The sequence below is a fragment of the Stigmatopora nigra genome, chromosome 17, assembly GCF_051989575.1.
Source record: "Stigmatopora nigra isolate UIUO_SnigA chromosome 17, RoL_Snig_1.1, whole genome shotgun sequence".
NCBI lineage: Eukaryota > Metazoa > Chordata > Actinopteri > Syngnathiformes > Syngnathidae > Stigmatopora > Stigmatopora nigra.
Window position 1 is genome coordinate 5,915,001 of NC_135524.1, and position 18,357 is coordinate 5,933,357.

The following is an 18,357-nucleotide window of genomic DNA, read 5'->3' on the forward strand; positions in this document are numbered from 1 at the left end:
GAAGGACGAGCCGCTAGACGGTGAGGCGAAACTGAGCCATTAGGGAGAGAGAGGAAAGAATGAATTATACAAGGGATATATATTCATTTGGATACATGACAAACATCTGTGTTGTGGTTTACACAAATATAACGTTCAGTGCTGTAGTACTTAAATACAGGACTGCTCATATTAATTTCTCACTCTACTTGCAGTAAAAATCTAGCCGTCGATCGTGTGTATAAATAGTATATATGTATATATGTATATAGGGCATTCGGAATAAAGTCTTCCCAATTTGGATAAGACCCATGGACTCACATATATGACATACATTTAGATCTTTTTTCACAACAGCAGAATGTGTCAGATGGTGCGTGTGTTGGTATGATGGGGGAGGGAAATGAAGGTTTAAAAAGATAATCCTTCCGTAGGATTGGCGTCGAGAAAATCATCAGCAAGCGGATCCGCGACTATGCAAAGCACAGAGAGTAGGACAGAAAGTGAGATGATTTAATCCGGAGGCAGCGTGATCCCAAAGTGAGATTATCAAGGGGGAATAATCTACTCCATCAAGAAATGGGGCTAGTAGCTATGAAAAGTCGGATCGTGGTACACTGTCAGGCACGCAGTTGATGAAGATATACAGAGAATGTGACCACACTCGTACCCGTCATGCTTGGTGGTTTTCTTATTAAACTTTCTCTCATCAAATAGCTGTCAATTGTTTGTGTATATAATGTTCGCATTTTGTGCTGTATTGATAAATAAATAAAACTTCACTGAGAAATAAGGACGCCACATAAACTAAAGACATTACCACTCTTTCTTACCCGAATCCACCCATGTTGGAAGCGGCAGTTCCCTCGCCAAAGACCTTTCCGGCGGAGGAATTCATGGCGTTATTGAAGGAAGGACTGGCGCCAAAAGACGCATTGGTCCCGAATGATGGCGATGCACCGAAGGCAGGGGGACTTCCAAAAACTGGTGCACTGCCAAATACACCTGTATTTTGAAAGGATTGAAATAAGTCATTATAAGAAAATACTTTACATATATATCAAAAAGGGAGTGAAACATAATACCCTATATTTAATTTATTTAATCCTAATACATTTGTTTTTATTAAATGACACAGTATTTTACTTAAAGTAAAGAATAAAGTAAAGAAGGCTACATATGAAATATTAAAAAAAAAATACAATCATGATGAGCCCCCAAACCAAGTTCAAAATGATTTACCAAAACAAAACATCTCATTACCTACAGACTAACTCAGACTTACACCCAACAATAACTCCACAATTGATAGAATTAATCAGCTTCAAGAAAAAAACCCTAAAATCAAGCTCTGAAGATTAATACGTATATATCTCAAGAATATACCTAAAAAAATTGCACTAAGATCCGCTCACAAATAACAAAGAAGAAAAACAGGAAAAAACAATTGAGTTCATGTGACCTCTCTTGGCATCCACATATGGACTTTCCATTGACCAACATGACCCAAATTCTTTTTCTATATTACTATAATATTCACTTGCCCTATTGGGAATTAAGGACTATTTGTTGTAATGCTCTCAGTAAATAGTTGATACGGATATTTTGTTTTGGGGCAACCAGACCACATCTCAAAGCCCTTAATGTGTAGTGGACAAACAGGGTGTGCTGAAATTACAGCACACATACCAGCACGCCCTAGTAAATAATTGATTGTGCTAATGTAACAGGATTACATTGTCTGAACAAGGCAGAGTGATCAGGCATTAGGAGTAACGGATGGGCGGGGTTGCTAATATCCAGCTGAAAATTGAGTTAGTGGAGGAGGATTGGCCTGAAGATAGGAGACAAACAACAGTGCTGGAAAATATAACATTAAACAATAGGAGCACAATTATTAGGGCTCTAAGATATTTAATGCATATGTGCTCCTTGAAAGCACGCTTTTTCCATTTGTTTATTAGTGAAGTAGAACCATTGAAAGAAAGTATGACCTAATACTGTAAATTGTACATTTTCAGGAGAAGTGTATCTAGCTTGTTTAATTTGCCGGGTAGTTTTTTTTTCTGCCAAACTAGCGATTGCCTGGAAAATATCACAACTCATTCTGACCCAAATACGCCCATGTCAAGAGCAGCTTCAATGTCATATCAAATAGCAGCCCAACGACAGCATCAGACTTAGCCTCCTTATGCATGGGTGGGATGAGTAGATAAGGGTACTTGTTGACTTTTGATGATAAAATCCCAGGCCAAGACTAGACAGAATTTTACAGAAGTTTTTGCCTCTTAGAAATGAATAAAACGAATGGAAGACAATGAGCTTTCCACTTGGAGGTACGTAGGAGGTTCCAAATTCAGCTAATCACCTACAATAAATAATGGTAATAATTATAATATGAATCATAGATTAGCTGTAGTTTTCCATTTAATTATGCTGAGTGTGCAAGGCATCATAACTACTTATTGCCCAAATGACCATAAATTACTTGAAGGGCAGTAATTATTCTAAGTGTCCAATCCATTGTGTTCATTGGCAAATAATCTTTTTAAAATAAATGTTTCATCAAATAATGATGAAAGATACTCAATCATGGCATATCATGCTATAAAATGTGAAGATATTTTTTTTGTTTCTTGACTGCTTAGAATTAACTTGGGAGGCCACCCAAGGTCACAAAAGGCAAATGTGTTTGCCTTAGGTTGTGGCACTGTATTCTAAAGGTGTAAAGATAACAGGAATCAAACAATAACACTCAGTTTTGTTGCAATACCTGTTTTTGTTGGACTTGTGAAGGATCCGAAACCTTGGGCAGCAACAGATCCGCCACCAGAACTGAAAGTGCCACTGGGTTTCTGCTCTCCAAAGGAGGCCTGTCCAAATCCAACAGGTTTAGCTGCGGTGTTTCCAAAAAGACTGGGAGTCCCTATGAAAAGACAAGGTCAAATGAATACAAGTTTTAAGGTGACACAAGACAATATGACCAGGGCCAGTGCCTCATACCAGTTTGAGCAGGCTGCCCAAATCCTCCAGTAGAAGCAGTGGGACCAAATGGATTCTTGTTAGCGGCATCATCACTGGGTTTGCCTCCGAGGCCGCTGAAGAGGCTTCCTGCCGCAGAGTTTGCTGCGTTGGGGGTGCCGGAACCGAACAGTCCTCCACCCGACGGCTGCTGTAGTTGAAAGAAAATTGAACTGAGCGAGCAGTTTCGAAAATGTGATTGTTCATAGAGAATGAATATGATGGTACCCGTCCAAATACGCTCCCTGTGTTGGCTTGCTGACCAAATCCGGAAGGAGACGATCCGAATGCTGTTGGAAATGAAAAATGAATAAGCCTCGCACTACTTGAAAAAGGAGATCAATATAGCAATACCTTGGCACAGCCATTTAAAAATAATAATAAATACTGTGTGTGTTTATTTTGGATTAGGCTTAATGTTTACCTCAAGACAATTTTGGCCTTTAGAAGTTAAAAATGGATTAACTTTTAAAATTCAATGTTTTTAATCCATTTTGCAATCTAGTACATCCCGAATGGAAGTGTTAAATATACCTGATGGTTGACCAAAGCTGAATCCAGTCGATGGTGACGTAGTTGTGTTACTTCCAAAAAGGGAAGGTTGTCCGAATGTAGAGCTCTGTCCGAAACCAGAGGTAGTGCTCTGTCCAAAGATTCCAGTGCTCGCACCGCTGGACGTGTTGAAAGAAAAAGAACTGGCGCTTGGTGTCGCTACTCCGAAAAGACCGCCTCCTCCTCCTCCGGTGGTGGCGGCGGCGTTAGAGTTTCCTCCGAATGTGGACTGTCCAAAGGAGAAGCTGCTGGCCGTTGGTGTGCTACCAAAAGCACTCGGCTGTCCAAAAACAGACTTGCTGAACCCGCCTCCAGTTGCAGCGCCGAAGGTAGAAGACCCAAACGTAGCCGAGGCTGCGGAGGCTTGAGGAGTCGCAGCGGGTTGCCCAAAAACAGTGGGAACAGTGGTAGTATCAGCGGTGACTGAAAAAGCTGGTGTGCTAGCAGCTGCTGTGGCGGGAGCCTCGGGGGCAGTGATTGTGGGGGCATCCGTTGAAATGACGCCTGGCGTCACGGCGGGGGCACTGCTTTCAGTCGCCACGGGTTGAGCAAAAATGGACCCGGGCTTCCCCGAAGGAGATACTTGGAACACGGATGGAGCTACTTGGGGAACGGAAACAATAGGGGCAGCTGATGTGACATCCACAGGTGTATCTGTTGAGATTGTCTCTGTTGTTGGGACTAAAGCAGACTCATCTGGAACAGGACCTGGGTCTTTGACTGAAACTGCATCCGGCGAAGGCTTAGTGGTCTCTGTAGCTGCAATGGCCTCAACGGGAGGTTCTGGAGAAGGAACTTTTTCAGGTGAAGGCTCTGATTGTAGTGAGACTGGTTTGGGGTCTTCTGTTGGTTCAACGGGTGCAGCTAGTAGACTACTAAAAGAGGTGGGCAGTCCTGAGACAGGTGTGTTTGATACGGTCATGCAGAAGGTCAGCTTGGGTGTGGCTTCGGGAGGTTTGAATAAGCTACCGGATTTGGACAAGTCGGTTCCGATAGAGTCTCCGGCAGAATTGCGATCGCCGCTGAAGTTGAACTGTGCCGCTCCTTTGCCTATGCTCGCACCGCCAAAGCTGAAAGCGTTGTTGGCAGGGGGAAGCTTGGCTGACGAATCTTTGGCTTCTTCGCCTTGACCCACACGAAGGCCGGAGAAACTGCCAAGAGTTTCTCCTCCAGTTGGTTTAATGGGTTGAGCTTCTAGCCTTGCAGAAGCTGTAGTTGAAACTGGGACGGACCCCTCCATTGTTGGAGTAGTAGTTATGGCTGGTGAGATGGATTTTGGCAGCTCCTCTGCGTTCTGACCAAATATCATCTTGCCATTTCCACCAAAGGGCAAATCATTCACATTTTTGACTGGAAACAAAGAATATTTAAGAGGTCACATTAAGGAGAATTGACATTTGAATTGACAACAGTTTGAAGGTTTAAAACTCAATTTCATGTTGCTGAGAAATATTATAAATTGCAAAAAGAAAAATGTATGTATTAACTATCCTCATTAACTTTTAAGGATTTTTACCTGGTGGTACTCCTGTTGCTGAAGTGCCAGATACAAAACTGAAGTTTGACGGGCTGCAAAAAGAAGCAATAAATGTTAGGAAGAAAATAATTCTAGGGAAATTGATTTTTTATTCTAATACCAGGAATATATATTCAGGGGAAGAAAATATGGAAAATGTTTCAAGCTATTTAATCCTATATAGGGCAACTTGTACTATAAAATTATTCTATGTATATGAAATATTATGACCTAAAATGTGAAGCCTTTGTTAAATTACCAAAAAATAGCCAGATGTTCCCAAAAAGAGTAAAAGAGGATTTGATTTTTTTTTTAATGATGGTATATATCTCAAATAAAAACAGAAATTATAATACTTTAATTTCACAGTGGACTTACGTTGACGTGAAGGAGAAACCTTTGCTAATAGTTGAATCAGCTGTGCTACAAGGTGTACCAGAGTTGTCAGTTTTGGCAGATTGACCTGTCGGGGAGCAAGGAAAAAATGAAAATAGGAGTATTTTAATCATGCTCCTAATAAGAAAATGCAAAATAAAAGGTTTGAACAATGAGACAATGCAAAGTATGAACTCACCAAACATAAAGGTTCCCTGTGGAGTGCTTGCGTCAAAAGATGTTTTTGGCATGCCAATGCCTTGATTCTGCAGAGAAAAGTTTTAACAATGACAATGAAGAAACAAACATATGTGGGTTTCTTTTGTAGAATACCCAAGTAAACAGATACTAATGTAACCAAGAAATCATGTAGTTTTGACCTTTAAAATGAATATGGTGTTAACTTATTTCTAACCTAATTTCACAAAACTGAGTCCAGGATTGGAAATCTTAATGCCATTTTTTACTTGCATAAAACAAGTCCCATAAATCCCAAGCTTCACATTAGTAGAAGAAATCTGTATGTCAATATTATGCTACACACATTCACAATACTAGTAATTAATTTTCTCACTTGTTTAGGTTGACTGGATGTGATAGCAACAGGAACCGGAAGCTGCACGGTGGAGGTGTCTGCTGCTGCTGAGCTGCAAAAGACAACAACAGAAAGGACTATTTAAAAATATATATATTTGATTGCCACCGACAATGTTAGACACCTAATCATGTGGCTTTTTTTAATTTTGATAATGTTGCATATAGGAAAATAATACCTTATAATTGACGGAGTTGACATGGGCGCCCCTTTCTCCTGGACATTGACCACCTGCGGCCCACTTTTTAAGGTGGACTCTCCTAAGGACGTGTTGGCGATGGCTATAACAATAAGAAATATATATTTGATTCGAAAATTAACTGATGACTGATCTCTGTCGCCACCTGGATGACTACAGCAGAAGTTAGAACAAACAATTGATCTGAAGCGGGTGGGCGTAGTGCCATATTGAAAGTTCATTGAATAGGTGGTACCTGATTTTTGATTGGCCATAAGCCTGCGGAGGGCTGCGGTAGCGGCGGCCTGCTGAGCCGGGATGGTAACAGGGACGGTCCTTTCGGCAGGCGGCGCGCCATGCTTGACAGTTTTTGTAGCAAGGGCAGTGCTTTCAGCTCCACTTAGGTTGATCTTATTGGTGGGTACTGAAATTAAAAGAAAATAAACATGTTTGGAGAAAAAAAACACTATTGTAACACAGAAAAGAAAATTTTAAGATTAAATGAGGTTTAAAAAGCAAGAAAATAGTCATGGTTTGATCATTTACAAAAATTCTTAACAAAAAGGGTAATTTAACAGTAAGAAAAGTGTAATATGCATCGATAAAGTTGTAGTATGATATATAGTACAACTAATATATAATACTATATGGCCGACATCACCCAAACTATGTGGACGCCCGGTGTTAATGAGGTTAACATTTTTTAATTTGCAAAAACAGCCGCTTGCCCTAAAAAAGGTTTAAAATGTCAAATCGAGATTAATTTCTTTCTAAGCCTCAGAAGAATGATGTGAGACTTACCAGGGCTGGCGATTGGACTCAGACCAAAACCCACGCCTGGCACCGACTGCATTTTGGCTAAGGGCGTGCTCTGGATAGCTCCAAAGCCCGGCTGGATGGAAGGAGTCCTCACCACGGTGGGGTGCCTGGGGTAGGAAGGAGGGGCCGCAACAGGTGCGACAATGGGCAAGCGCTCGGGCTGCAGTTCCTCCTCCTCTTCCTCCTCCTCCAATTCCAGGTGAGGCTCCATGTATTGTGAAAGGGACGAATTGGAGCTGGCGTCATCCAGATCTTCGTAATACTTGGGGGACAGGAAAGCTGAGCGCGACAGGTTGGCTTGGCAAGAGAAAAAAGAAAATTCAGACCAACATGTTCCAATAAGGTCGTTTTTATCCATGTTTTTTTAGAGCAAGTAAGTACCAGGCGCAGTAGAGCGAACGGGAGGCATGAGACCCTTAGAGAGGAAGTTACGGAGCTGGGACTGCTTCACTGGTGATATCTTGACTGAAAAAAGGAAGGGAGAGAGTTTATCATGGTAATGGGCTTCTATTTTCAGCAATATATACACAAAGTTATGTAATTAAGTACCAGGTGATGGGCTTTTGGGTTTAGGGGAAGCGGTGTCAAGTCGGGCCCTCAGGAGAGCATCCCTTAAACTGTCAAGCTCGTTTTCCATACTAAAAGAAACAAACAAAGATAAAGATATGCGATGGCACAATCCGCCAATCAGTACACGTTTGCTACATTGTATAAATATATGTAGTTACTCATTGGCTACTATTTATGGTGACAGATGTCCATTTGAAGTGGGAGCATTGGCATTCCATCATTCACCAGTTCAAATAGATTAGACGTCTACTTGTAATGAATTTTTATCAATTCACAGCAAAAAAAAAAACACTGAAAAAGTGTCAGGTGGAAGAATGCAAAAAAAAAACGGATTTGTAAAGGATTTTTGTTTTTCTTTCTGTGCCTGACATACCTTTTAGATGTGGCTGTGTTGTGGCTGACTGGGAGAGCGTCTTTTTTGTTGTAAAGGTGCAGCGAGGTGAGTTCACTGACAATTTGATCCAGCCTATTCTTCTGTTGGTTGATGATGTACAGGTTATTGGCCAGCGTAGTGTAAAGACCCTCACGCCCGGGAACCACCATGTGCCTGTCACCACACCAACACCAGTTAATGTTAATTCTGCGTTGTTAAAATACTTGGCGGGTTGGAGTATACTTTTTCTTTTTCTTCTTCTCCAAGTGTTTCTCCCATTCCACATCCAGAACACCATTGACGTCCTCCACGGCGACCATGACGTACTGGTAGAGACGGCGAATCTCCTACAAGGAAAAGAAACATTTTCTGTGACTCATGAAAAAGCTGTGAATAGGTCAGCAAAGTGGGTTTCCTTTGAGATGTACAATTCTGATTAATTAATATACTTTTAGGCCTTTATTTATGATCTGTCCTTGAAAATAGATAAGACTTGCTCACAGATAAAACAGTGTTAATGGCGTTTGAGTCATAATATTTTAAATGTATTACTCGCATTATGTGGAGTACTTTTTTATTGGTCTGGATATTTTGTCTCTCTCTAGAATGTGTGGAGGTTTCCCCATTATTATATACTGCTATGTTGGTTGCCCTAACCAATGATTGAGTCCAAATATGCTGATGTGATTTCACCTTGAGTTGTTCCTCACTGCGAGGGTCAAGAGGTCTTTTGTACAGCAATTGTCGATAATTTCGATCCCTGCTAAGCTCGTTCTGGGACTTGGCTTCTTCAGCACCGGCAAAACCTTCCAATAAGGTGGTTTTCAGCATGCCGATGTCGCTGTGCAGAGACTGGCAAGAGCATATTTTTACATATTCAATTCTTAATCAAATTTCTAAAAAAAAAAAACCTTACCTCTGTGGTTTCCTTAATCTCCAGAGTAAAAATATTCAGATCTTCTGACTCCTTCCTGAGCTCTTTCATGTCTTCATTGGTTCCAACCTTAAAGTCGGCCATTGCGCTCCTTGCCTTGAAATCATCCAGTTCCTTTTGGAAGTGCGAAATCTGACGAGGGCGTTCAAACACAAATGCACATGATTAACTACGGCAAAATGTAAAGCCAAAGTTATGTGGAGGACATTAAGCTTACCTCCTCCTGTATTCCAATCATGATGGGATCACATTCTTTCTTTGGCTGAGGCTTCTTTTCCACCGGCTTGACGTCGGCTACAGGTGTCTGCAATAAGATGCAAGGAAATCCCATATAAATATCTCTATATATATAATTGTGATATAAAATGACAAGGAAAAAGAATAACTATTATCAATACCTGAGGGTGTTGAACACCGTGGGTCACTGGTGTTGGTGATGGTTTTTGGAGCACTGCTTGTGGTGCGCTGGTTTGAATCGAACGTATTGGGGCTGGAATGAAAGCAAAAATGTGTTAAAAAAATGAATAAATCAGAATTAAAGTTAAAATTTGTTCCTACTTGACACTGTGACTGGCTTGGTGGTCGCTACTGCAGCAGCAACAGCAGATACGCCACCGTTAGAGACACTTTTAGGCATAGATGAGACAAAGGAGAAAGATGGTGGAGTTGCTGTTGGTGCTTCTACAGAAGAAAACCTTGAAAAGAGAAAAGGCATTGACAATTGTTAATAAAATTAATATATTTCTAAAGCTTATTTTGCAGGTTAAAAAGTCAGAGCTGAGCTTGTAACCTAAGACAACAACTTAACCTATTGCCGTCCATTTTTTGTCACATTAGGCATGCATGTTTGTTCTTGGTCTCAAATCAAATAAAATTAAAAGCCAAAATGTGGTTTATACTCCAGTGTGTGGGAATTTTTAATTATAAATATATTTACCGACAATCAGAAAAATAAGGGTCTTACCTGTCAGTCAAATTGAGTTTGACCGCCGGCGCAGAGGGAGTGGCAATGTTCTGGGGTGTCAGGGCAGGGACTTTATTCGAGGGGGTGCTGAAAGAAAACGCAGAGGTGGCCGAGGGGGTTTCAGAGGGAGGCTTGGAGGGGGCGAATGAGAAGCCCGAGGCCCCAGAGCCGAAAGATGGCGGTGCTCCTAAAGAGAAGGCCGGAGCGGCAGAATTGCTGCCGATGGGTGGGACTGAAAAATTGAACCCCGACGATGACGACAAGGGGGCAGTGGAACCAAGACCAAAAGGGGGCGGGGCAGATGACGTGGCCAGTGAAGTCACAGCGACGGTTGGGAAGGTAGACGGGAGTGCCACGGTGGGCTTGGGGGACGGCGTTACCAAAGATTCTAAAGACGACAAATAATAATATGCTTTTCAATTCATAACAAGCAGTACAACTCAGTTACCGGTCACTAACTTTCTTACCTGGCTTTGGGGGTCTCTCGCCTGCCGCTGTGAGGGCCACACAGGGTGAAATCAGCTGCTTGACACCAGCATTGAAGTTTAGTAGCACAAATGGGCAAAGCAATCCCTCAGTGGATAGCATGAGCATAATGGGAGCCGGGGGCAATATTTTTTCATCGCCTTAAAAAGAGGGAAACAATTTCAAGCAATGAGAAACTCAACAAAAATGATGCTTCTGCTTCTGTCAAAGTTGTGATTCATACCAATTAGGGCACAAATGACTTTAAGGAGTCTCTGGGTAAGCAAAGATAAATATTGCAGTGATACTCTAATCATTACTAAAAAGGGACATTTGATTATTTGGTGCAATATCGGCATCAACCGACACCATACAAACTGGTTGTAAAATCGATAATGGCAGCTAAAAAAAATTCCCACCGGTGCAACATTAACTAAAAAAACTGCTTTACAATGAACAATGGCGAGTACGAGTCAAAGGGTTCCTCATAAACATTCTGCAAGCACTTGGGCCGCTTTGTTTTGGTTCTCAAAGCTCAACAGAGTTTTAACGATATAACCAACCTCTCAATATAATGACTCTCTCCTGCCGCACATTGGATTTTTATTGTATTAAAAGTGCTGCAACCGATTGCAGGTTTTTTATTTCCAAAAAGGGAGAGGTGGGGAGACATACTGGACGTGAATGTCTATTGAGTCAGATGCTGATTATTATTCTCGAGGTATCCGTCCAGCACTGCAGCGACAAAGAAATCCTAATAGATTTTGCCTTGTTCTCATTACCGAGAGTGTGTTCAGCATGAAAATAAGATGCACTTGCAAGGCCTTTACATGATTGGGTGTTCAGTAGTTAAAAGCAATTACAATTTAAATTAGTTTTCCACTCGCAGACGTCGGATTTATTTGAACTGGGGTGCCTAGCAGCCAATGAATAGGACGTCCATCATTGTCAATACCAGGCGATGAGTTATACTTAACAAATTAAAATATGCACGCCGGCAAGTGTTGATTACTTTGGGAAGTTTTTTTTTTTATTTAAAAAAGGAGTGTCCTTGCGTTAGTCAGAAGTTCCTGTTTTGTTCTTATAATGTAATGAGATAATTTCATGTCACGTTTGTGAATGGAAAACGCAGTAGAGGGTATACAAATCTAAACTAAACTATTCAGGTAGCAGAAAACACTTACTGATGCGGATCTCCTGCTGGCTGGTGTAGTCGATAGCTAAGCCAAGAGGCAGCGTGTCTTCATTAGACTCAGAAACGGGAAGCTCAGCCCTACTGGCGTCCTCCAGCATCCACAATTCCCAGATCTTTAAAAAAAATTATAAAAAAAAGTTGGAAACCTGTCATGGCTGCACATGTAGACCACACTCTTTAACTACTATTTAACTACTATTGGTTACATTACGAAGTACCTTTTCATCTTGTCTGGAGATGACACTGACTTCGATGGAGGCTGCAGAAGCAGCTAGAACAAGGTTCCTGTGTGAAATTAAGAACACTGTCAGATAGCAGAAGTAAACCAGTTTAGTACTTTGATATGCTCAGATTAGTCTTACCAGTCTTCTATGTGGCTGAGGAAGTAGTGGTGCTGTCGCTCTGTACAGCAGCCGTACACAGTGTCACTGAAGTTCAGGTACTTGGTTTCTGACTTTTCATCCTTTTTCTGTTTGGAAAATAAAATACATTACATTTTGCTACACAGCCAGGATATTTTTACAATTTAAAAGACGGCTTAAGACCCATTTTAAACAAAATCAGCTTTCCTAGAGGTAAATACATGTCAAGTTAAGATTGATTACAATAATTGATATAATAAGCGACTTTGAAATGAAATTTCCTCTTGACTTATCAGAATTTAATCTCCTAATACTATTTATCTCCAATCTATATTTTAATTGAAATCAAATTTACTGAATGACTGAATCTAATATATACACATGGATGGATATTGTTAACTCTTTCATTCAGTAAGACTTGTAAACAATATAAAATAAATATCCCAGGGCACATTTGAAAAGAAAAATGTGCTTTGTCCTTTTTTCCTTTGACAATAAGATTGCTTAATGGTTAAAAAAGAAGAAAAATATATAGTATATAAAAATAGCAATGGATTACAATTTAGAATCTTTTTACATGGCCTATATTTATATATTTTGTTATTATAACAGGACATATTCATATCATGTATCACATATAAATCTTCCTTCCTTTCAGCCCTTTCTAGTTCAAATGGATTAGACTATCTCCTCAAGAGTCAAAGACAAAACTCACAGGTATGGTGATCAAGACAAGCTCAGGTGGGGTCTCCGGGGAGCCATCAGCCGCGGCATAGACCACAGCAAAAGAAAACGTCTTCAACCACAACACATCCAGAACTATGGCAAACACAAAGATGATGTGTGATCCTTTGAAATGACATACATGAAAGCCACGTGTGTATGTAAAACGTTACCTTTGACGGGGTCATCTGAAGTGTAAAAGTGGGGACAGGGGATCACCTTCTTTTCCTCTAGTGCCTTTAATCAACCAACCAGAACATCAATTAGCAAGAGGGGTATCATTTTAAAATCACTATTTACACTTACTGGGGTATACTGGCTGACGGTGCCATTCATTTTCCCCACAGCGACTTGTTTCCCTTTAGGGCTCCAGCAAACTGGAGAATGACAAAAATAGGATCAGTGATTAACAAATGGTGGCAAATTGAGAGACGTCTGTCTGGCTTACCGCATGTGACGCCGCTGGATGGGGGAAGTTCAGCCAGCACTTTTGCATCAGCGGCCACATCCAAGATCGACATTCGGCCATCGGACAGGCACACAGCCAACATGGACACCTGAGCGGGATTCCACTTGAGGTCCAGCACGAGAGTCTCAGGCGGCACGCTGGGGTGCCATGAGGCAAAAGGTAACTTCTGTGGTCGTGCCTGAAAAGATCACAAAATGACTTTAATTTTTTTATTTAATTCTAAAAACAGGACAAAAAATTAGTACCATATTTTCCAATTTTCTCAAAAGTGTCAGTGCTTCAAATAATCTGAAAAGGCATTATTTATGGAACAATATTGGTTAACTATTGTATGAAATTACCTTTACTGAAGCTCCATCTATCTAGTTGATGTATAACTCCATCCCCTACTACTACTACTACTACTACTACTACCACCACCACTACTATTACTACGAATACCACTGTGCTTTATAATTTGGGTACACTATATATATGAAACAAATTTTAAAATAGGCTATTCATCAAAGATGCACTTTATGGTGCAGAAAATACAATACTTAAAAAAATAGCAGTCTCTAATTTTTGGACAACATAAATTCTATAAATTTCATTTCTCCAAAAAAGATGAAGTCATTTCATATGAATTTACTTTATAGGGGCAACACAAAATTATGCATTGGGCCAGATCAGGCCACCAGGTGAACACTTTTGGCTTAAATTGTCTGTAAAATGTACTACTAAGCCCAGATACCTCCAAACTTTTTTATACAGTCTTGCAATGCAGGTGATTACCTCATTGACAAATGTACGGACGTCGTAGAACCTGACGGACAGTGCGGCTTCCTCAGATGCGCCGCATACCGACAAAGTAAGCTCGTCGCTGCTGAGAGCCAAGTTGTGCAGCTTCGAATGCACCTTTACTTCCACCAGTGCTGCGATTCCATCAACTACAAAGCAAATATGATGAAGTTATAAACCTGTTAACTGGTATGTGAATACAAACGGTACAGCAACACATGCAGCCAAAGAATATTACACAGTAATTATACATAAGTAGTCTACTTTATGGATCAGTTTTCCTAGAGTTCTATCAATACTGCCCTCTTGTGGTAATTAACAATGCGCATCTAATTTATTGAAGAAAATGTAGCAGTATTACTTCAATGGCTTCTGTCCAGTGCAATTTTTTCTTATAATTAAAAATACTTTAGTTTCAATTGAATGCTCATGTTGATAAATGTCATGAAAACAATATTTACAAAATATAATACACAAATAATCTTACCTATTGTGTTGGACGTGCCATCCTGTTTGTCAGCAGCGAATATGTCCTGCGTGCGGTAGACCTTGAACGCACCACCAAAGCCAGCAAAGGTCAAGCCGAACTTGTTGGAGATGGCGAGCAAACTGGTGCGCTCTCGTGCCATCTCGCCCGTAGGCTCGAAAACTTTGGCTTTCTTCATCTGACGAAATTGAAAGTCCTAGATGCAGAAATCAGACATTTTTTCAGCATCATTTGGAGATTTCATTTCAAAAGGATAGGACACATGTGCAATAGTGGGGAAAAATTGCCACATAAATTAAATACCAGAGAATAAAGAGTTGGTGCATAAAAAAAATCAATTTAGATCGTTCTTTTAATTTGTTTTCAAACCAAAAGAAAGTAGATCGCAACAAAAAGTCCTTTAGCGTTACATCACTAACTCAATGGTGGGATCGTTTAGTTTAAAATCACGCCAAAGCATGTTACCAAATTGCATTACACTAAAAGGCAGTTATTTCAGCATTTGGCTTGGTACAATCGATCATTTAGATACTAAAACACACTATGAGCTAGCTCATGCTAACGAGTCAAGAGGGCAAAACAGATAAGTGTTTACCTTCATCTCCCTCTCGGGAGGGGAGTCATTGTCGTCGCTCATCTTTAAACACGCAGATCCGACGCGTCTGCAGGAATAGATTGCTTTTTTGGGCCCCGATCTCTTTTATTAAGACGAAATTCAACGGTGTGCAGCATTTATTTTGTCGCGTGACAAGAAAAAACTCAACACTCAGTCTGACTTCCGCGCGATTTTGCAGGAGCGACTTCAACGTCACAGAGATATCAGGGCGGCCAATCGAACCCAGAATCATAAAGCTCCATATTTACAGTGCAAATTTTGTACGGGAAAGGCCTTATTCATGTTTTCATTTTAATTTATTTTGTATTCATCTTGCAAAGACTTCATGCTTCATTAGTCATGCATGTTTGTACATTTGTTTTGATTGTTGAGAATAAAGTTATATTTCTTTTAATGTCAGAAATAAAAACATGCTTGCAAATTATTGTTAAATTATACTGTTTTATGTTGCATTGCAATATCAAAACGTATAGATTTCCCCAAGAACCTTGTGGGGATCAGATGCATGTAAAATGATTTTTATTTTGACATATTGTGAATTCTTATTTGGAAAGATGACTAGTTATGTTATTCACTGTACAAAAGAGTGTTTTCAAACTCCATTGGACAGCAAATTATGAAAATATAATTGAATATGGCCCAAACAGGTAGCTTAATGTACAAAAGATGGTATTCAAACTCCAGTAGAAAGCAAATTATGAAATATAACTGAATATGGCCCAAACAAGAAGATTAAATCCAACCTAAATACTATTGCACTACTCAGCTTCAACACTAGACGGAGCTAGTCAACTAAAAGTGCCCCACCATTACCTCATGGGTCAAAACCCAAAAGAAATTGAAGAATTTGAGTATTTTTACATAGATTTATTTTAATTTAATTTGATTGTCACCCCTCCCTGTCAAAATAGATTGGACATTGATCGGCATGAACAGCAGCCAATGAGCAGTAACAAAAACAAAAAAGTGACACAAAAATAACACATTTGTGGTGAAGTAAGGACCTTTTTATTATAAAGCAGTTTTTTTCTGTATTGCATTGGAAGAAATCAGGAATCTTGGACTACACAATTGATGATGGGACACACCATGATGGGAATGAACTGTCCATTTTTTTTTAAATGCAACATCAAAAATGGCAACTTGCATTTGTATCTCATATATATTATTATCAATGCTGGAGTCAGAAGGCGCATAAACATTTTTGAATCATTTTGAAAATGTAAAAGCAAGACTTGAAATAGGTCCAAGCTGGCTGATGAATGTCCATGATTTAAAATGTTTTTGTTGTTTTCTTTCTCCATGTTGAGGTCAGCCGAATGGAGCTTTTGAAGAGGCCTGGTCCAAAGCACCGAGGAAAAACGAGTCTTTCTTTATGATCATTGCGTCCCTCTTAAGTATAAGATCGGTAAAAGAGGAGCAAATAAAAAGCAAGAGCACGGCAGTTCATGTCAAGTCGCGTCCTCCCAAAGTGCATCCACGCATCCTGATTGTCAGCGCTCAGAACACATGGCTTTAAAAAAGGTGCGGTTTTCTTGTTTTTCCATGACACTCTTTGTTTTGTTGTTTTTAATATCTAAATCTAAACAGGATTCCCCAAACTAAGGCTCGTGGACTGTGGTTGGTTGGGTCATTTCCATTTGGGGGCATTGCATATTTTGAATCAAATTAGCCTCTGTTTGAAATAGAGAATTCAAGTTGGGATCTGTTTTAAAGCCAATATCACAATAAGAATTGTTTTTAACTAGTTAAAAGTCAAGGAAATTGCATCATAAATGGAATTTGTGGTTAGCACATCATGCACACACATTTTTTTCATGCTATTGATCTACCAAGGGGGACATGTTGTAAAAAATAATTGTTTATTCTAAAGAAAGGCGCAACATTTGACAGAGATCTGGTATGTTATTTTTGGGAGGCCAGAATAAAGATGTATCTATTCTATTTTTCTCTTAAAAGGGAATATTTCTCATCACATAAATGTGGACATGTGAATGCAGAATTAACTTTTTTTCAAAAGGGAACCTTAACCTAAATGCCTGAATTTATATATAACAATAATACATCAAAAATAGAATATATAAGCACATATAAAGTAGTATCAATAAAACAATTAATACCAAATTAAATTGTAAAAAAAAAAAAAGAAATTAGCCAAAAATGTGAAAATATTTGTACTAGATTCATAATAGTAAATTGATATTAAATTTAGCTGGGTTTATAAATTTTATAAAATATAATTTATACTTTAAAAGGGAAATATACATCTAAAAAATCCTTATTCTTTCAATGTTATTAAATGAAGATTTTCTTTATTTGAAATGTCAACTTTCCAAATGTCTCATATTTCTTTCATGTTTTTCATTTTTGAAATATCCTCCTTTTAGTTATATATTTACAATTAGTCCCATATTTGTTGTATCTACTTATGCATTCCTCATTGATGTATATATTGTAAACTCATTGACTTCCATTAAATGTAAATTCAGGCATTTAGGTGTTAAAAGATTTTCAACCTGGGTTTTGTGACCAAACATGGCTCTGAATATTTTAATATTTCTATCACAAAAGAAAAATTGCTTGAACATAAAATGACCATCAATCAGTCACCAAAACAACACTTGAAAAAGGTTCCTTGAATTTCCCAACCTTTAACTGGAAGTAGCTTTGTGTTCACTTAGTCATTAAATTACAAGTAGAAAAAAAAAGATCAAGAATAACTTCATTCCAATCCCTCCACATCAAATCCAATTTGGACAAACTTGGAATCTGTCAAACGAAACTTTCGTCGTAAACCCGACGCTTTTAACGATTTATTTCGTGTCAACTGCACGTCAATTGCATTTGCGTCTCGAGCCCAACATTTGGGAAATCCTGCCTTAAAATCACTCTAAAGTGCTGGTTCAAGGACAAATACAAACACATTCAAACATTTTAGTGCATTTCCTGTTTTTTTTTCCTCTCAAAAGTCTGCTTGAGTTTCAAATGCACCGCCGGGGGAGTTATTCGACATAAAGTTTTATATCCTCCGCGCTCTCATTTCGCCTCAGACAAAAAAAACCCAACAACATTCACTTAAAAAGGCCCAACAAAGTGTTGTGACGAGAAAAAGAAAACAAAGCCAGCCTGCTGCGACACTTCACAGTCTTTGTGTTTAAAGTAGCGTAAATACACGGTGCATAAAAGGTCAGAGGTTTTATCGGGTTAGCTTTGAATGTCATGCATTTGGATGGTTTCAAGCGCTTCCTCTTTTTTGCATATCAATGTTTTTTGTTTTTTTTCTTCCCCCAAGCCTTTTTATTCCGCCCTTTTCTTTTCCATATGTCCACATGTGAGAGTGAAGACCAAATTGGCAAATGTGGAAAAATAAGCACTAGAAGAGGA

At 39.3% G+C, this 18,357-nt stretch overlaps 1 protein-coding gene across 2 annotated transcripts in view; it reads right to left on the bottom strand.

Moving 5' to 3' along the window:
* The window catches only part of nup214 (nucleoporin 214), a 15,909-nt gene extending 761 nt beyond the window's left edge, over positions 1–15,148 (bottom strand). Inside the window, exons 1-34 of one of the 2 annotated variants that reach the window (XM_077737073.1) lie at positions 14,953–15,148; positions 14,358–14,553; positions 13,865–14,019; positions 13,070–13,268; positions 12,928–12,998; positions 12,795–12,858; positions 12,614–12,717; positions 11,899–12,005; positions 11,755–11,821; positions 11,526–11,649; positions 10,344–10,502; positions 9,877–10,264; positions 9,471–9,607; positions 9,311–9,402; positions 9,130–9,216; positions 8,895–9,044; positions 8,672–8,830; positions 8,222–8,325; positions 7,979–8,152; positions 7,585–7,673; positions 7,417–7,500; positions 7,018–7,332; positions 6,473–6,640; positions 6,217–6,319; positions 6,018–6,090; positions 5,643–5,709; positions 5,447–5,531; positions 5,069–5,121; positions 3,535–4,902; positions 3,229–3,290; positions 2,983–3,148; positions 2,753–2,905; positions 813–984; positions 1–31 (exon numbers count right to left, since the gene is read on the bottom strand). The exon at positions 1–31 is cut by the window's left edge and continues 118 nt beyond it. In XM_077737073.1, the coding sequence (XP_077593199.1) occupies positions 1–31; positions 813–984; positions 2,753–2,905; positions 2,983–3,148; positions 3,229–3,290; positions 3,535–4,902; positions 5,069–5,121; positions 5,447–5,531; positions 5,643–5,709; positions 6,018–6,090; positions 6,217–6,319; positions 6,473–6,640; positions 7,018–7,332; positions 7,417–7,500; positions 7,585–7,673; positions 7,979–8,152; positions 8,222–8,325; positions 8,672–8,830; positions 8,895–9,044; positions 9,130–9,216; positions 9,311–9,402; positions 9,471–9,607; positions 9,877–10,264; positions 10,344–10,502; positions 11,526–11,649; positions 11,755–11,821; positions 11,899–12,005; positions 12,614–12,717; positions 12,795–12,858; positions 12,928–12,998; positions 13,070–13,268; positions 13,865–14,019; positions 14,358–14,553; positions 14,953–14,994 (5,568 nt within the window). In that variant the 5' untranslated portion in view covers positions 14,995–15,148. Of the gene's footprint in view, positions 32–812; positions 985–2,752; positions 2,906–2,982; positions 3,152–3,228; positions 3,291–3,534; positions 4,903–5,068; positions 5,122–5,446; positions 5,532–5,642; positions 5,710–6,017; positions 6,091–6,216; positions 6,320–6,472; positions 6,641–7,017; positions 7,333–7,416; positions 7,501–7,584; positions 7,674–7,978; positions 8,153–8,221; positions 8,326–8,671; positions 8,831–8,894; positions 9,045–9,129; positions 9,217–9,310; positions 9,403–9,470; positions 9,608–9,876; positions 10,265–10,343; positions 10,503–11,525; positions 11,650–11,754; positions 11,822–11,898; positions 12,006–12,613; positions 12,718–12,794; positions 12,859–12,927; positions 12,999–13,069; positions 13,269–13,864; positions 14,020–14,357; positions 14,554–14,952 lie in introns of both variants that reach the window. The other variant, XM_077737072.1, reaches the window with a different exon arrangement.
* Positions 15,149–18,357: the final 3,209 nt, after the last annotated feature.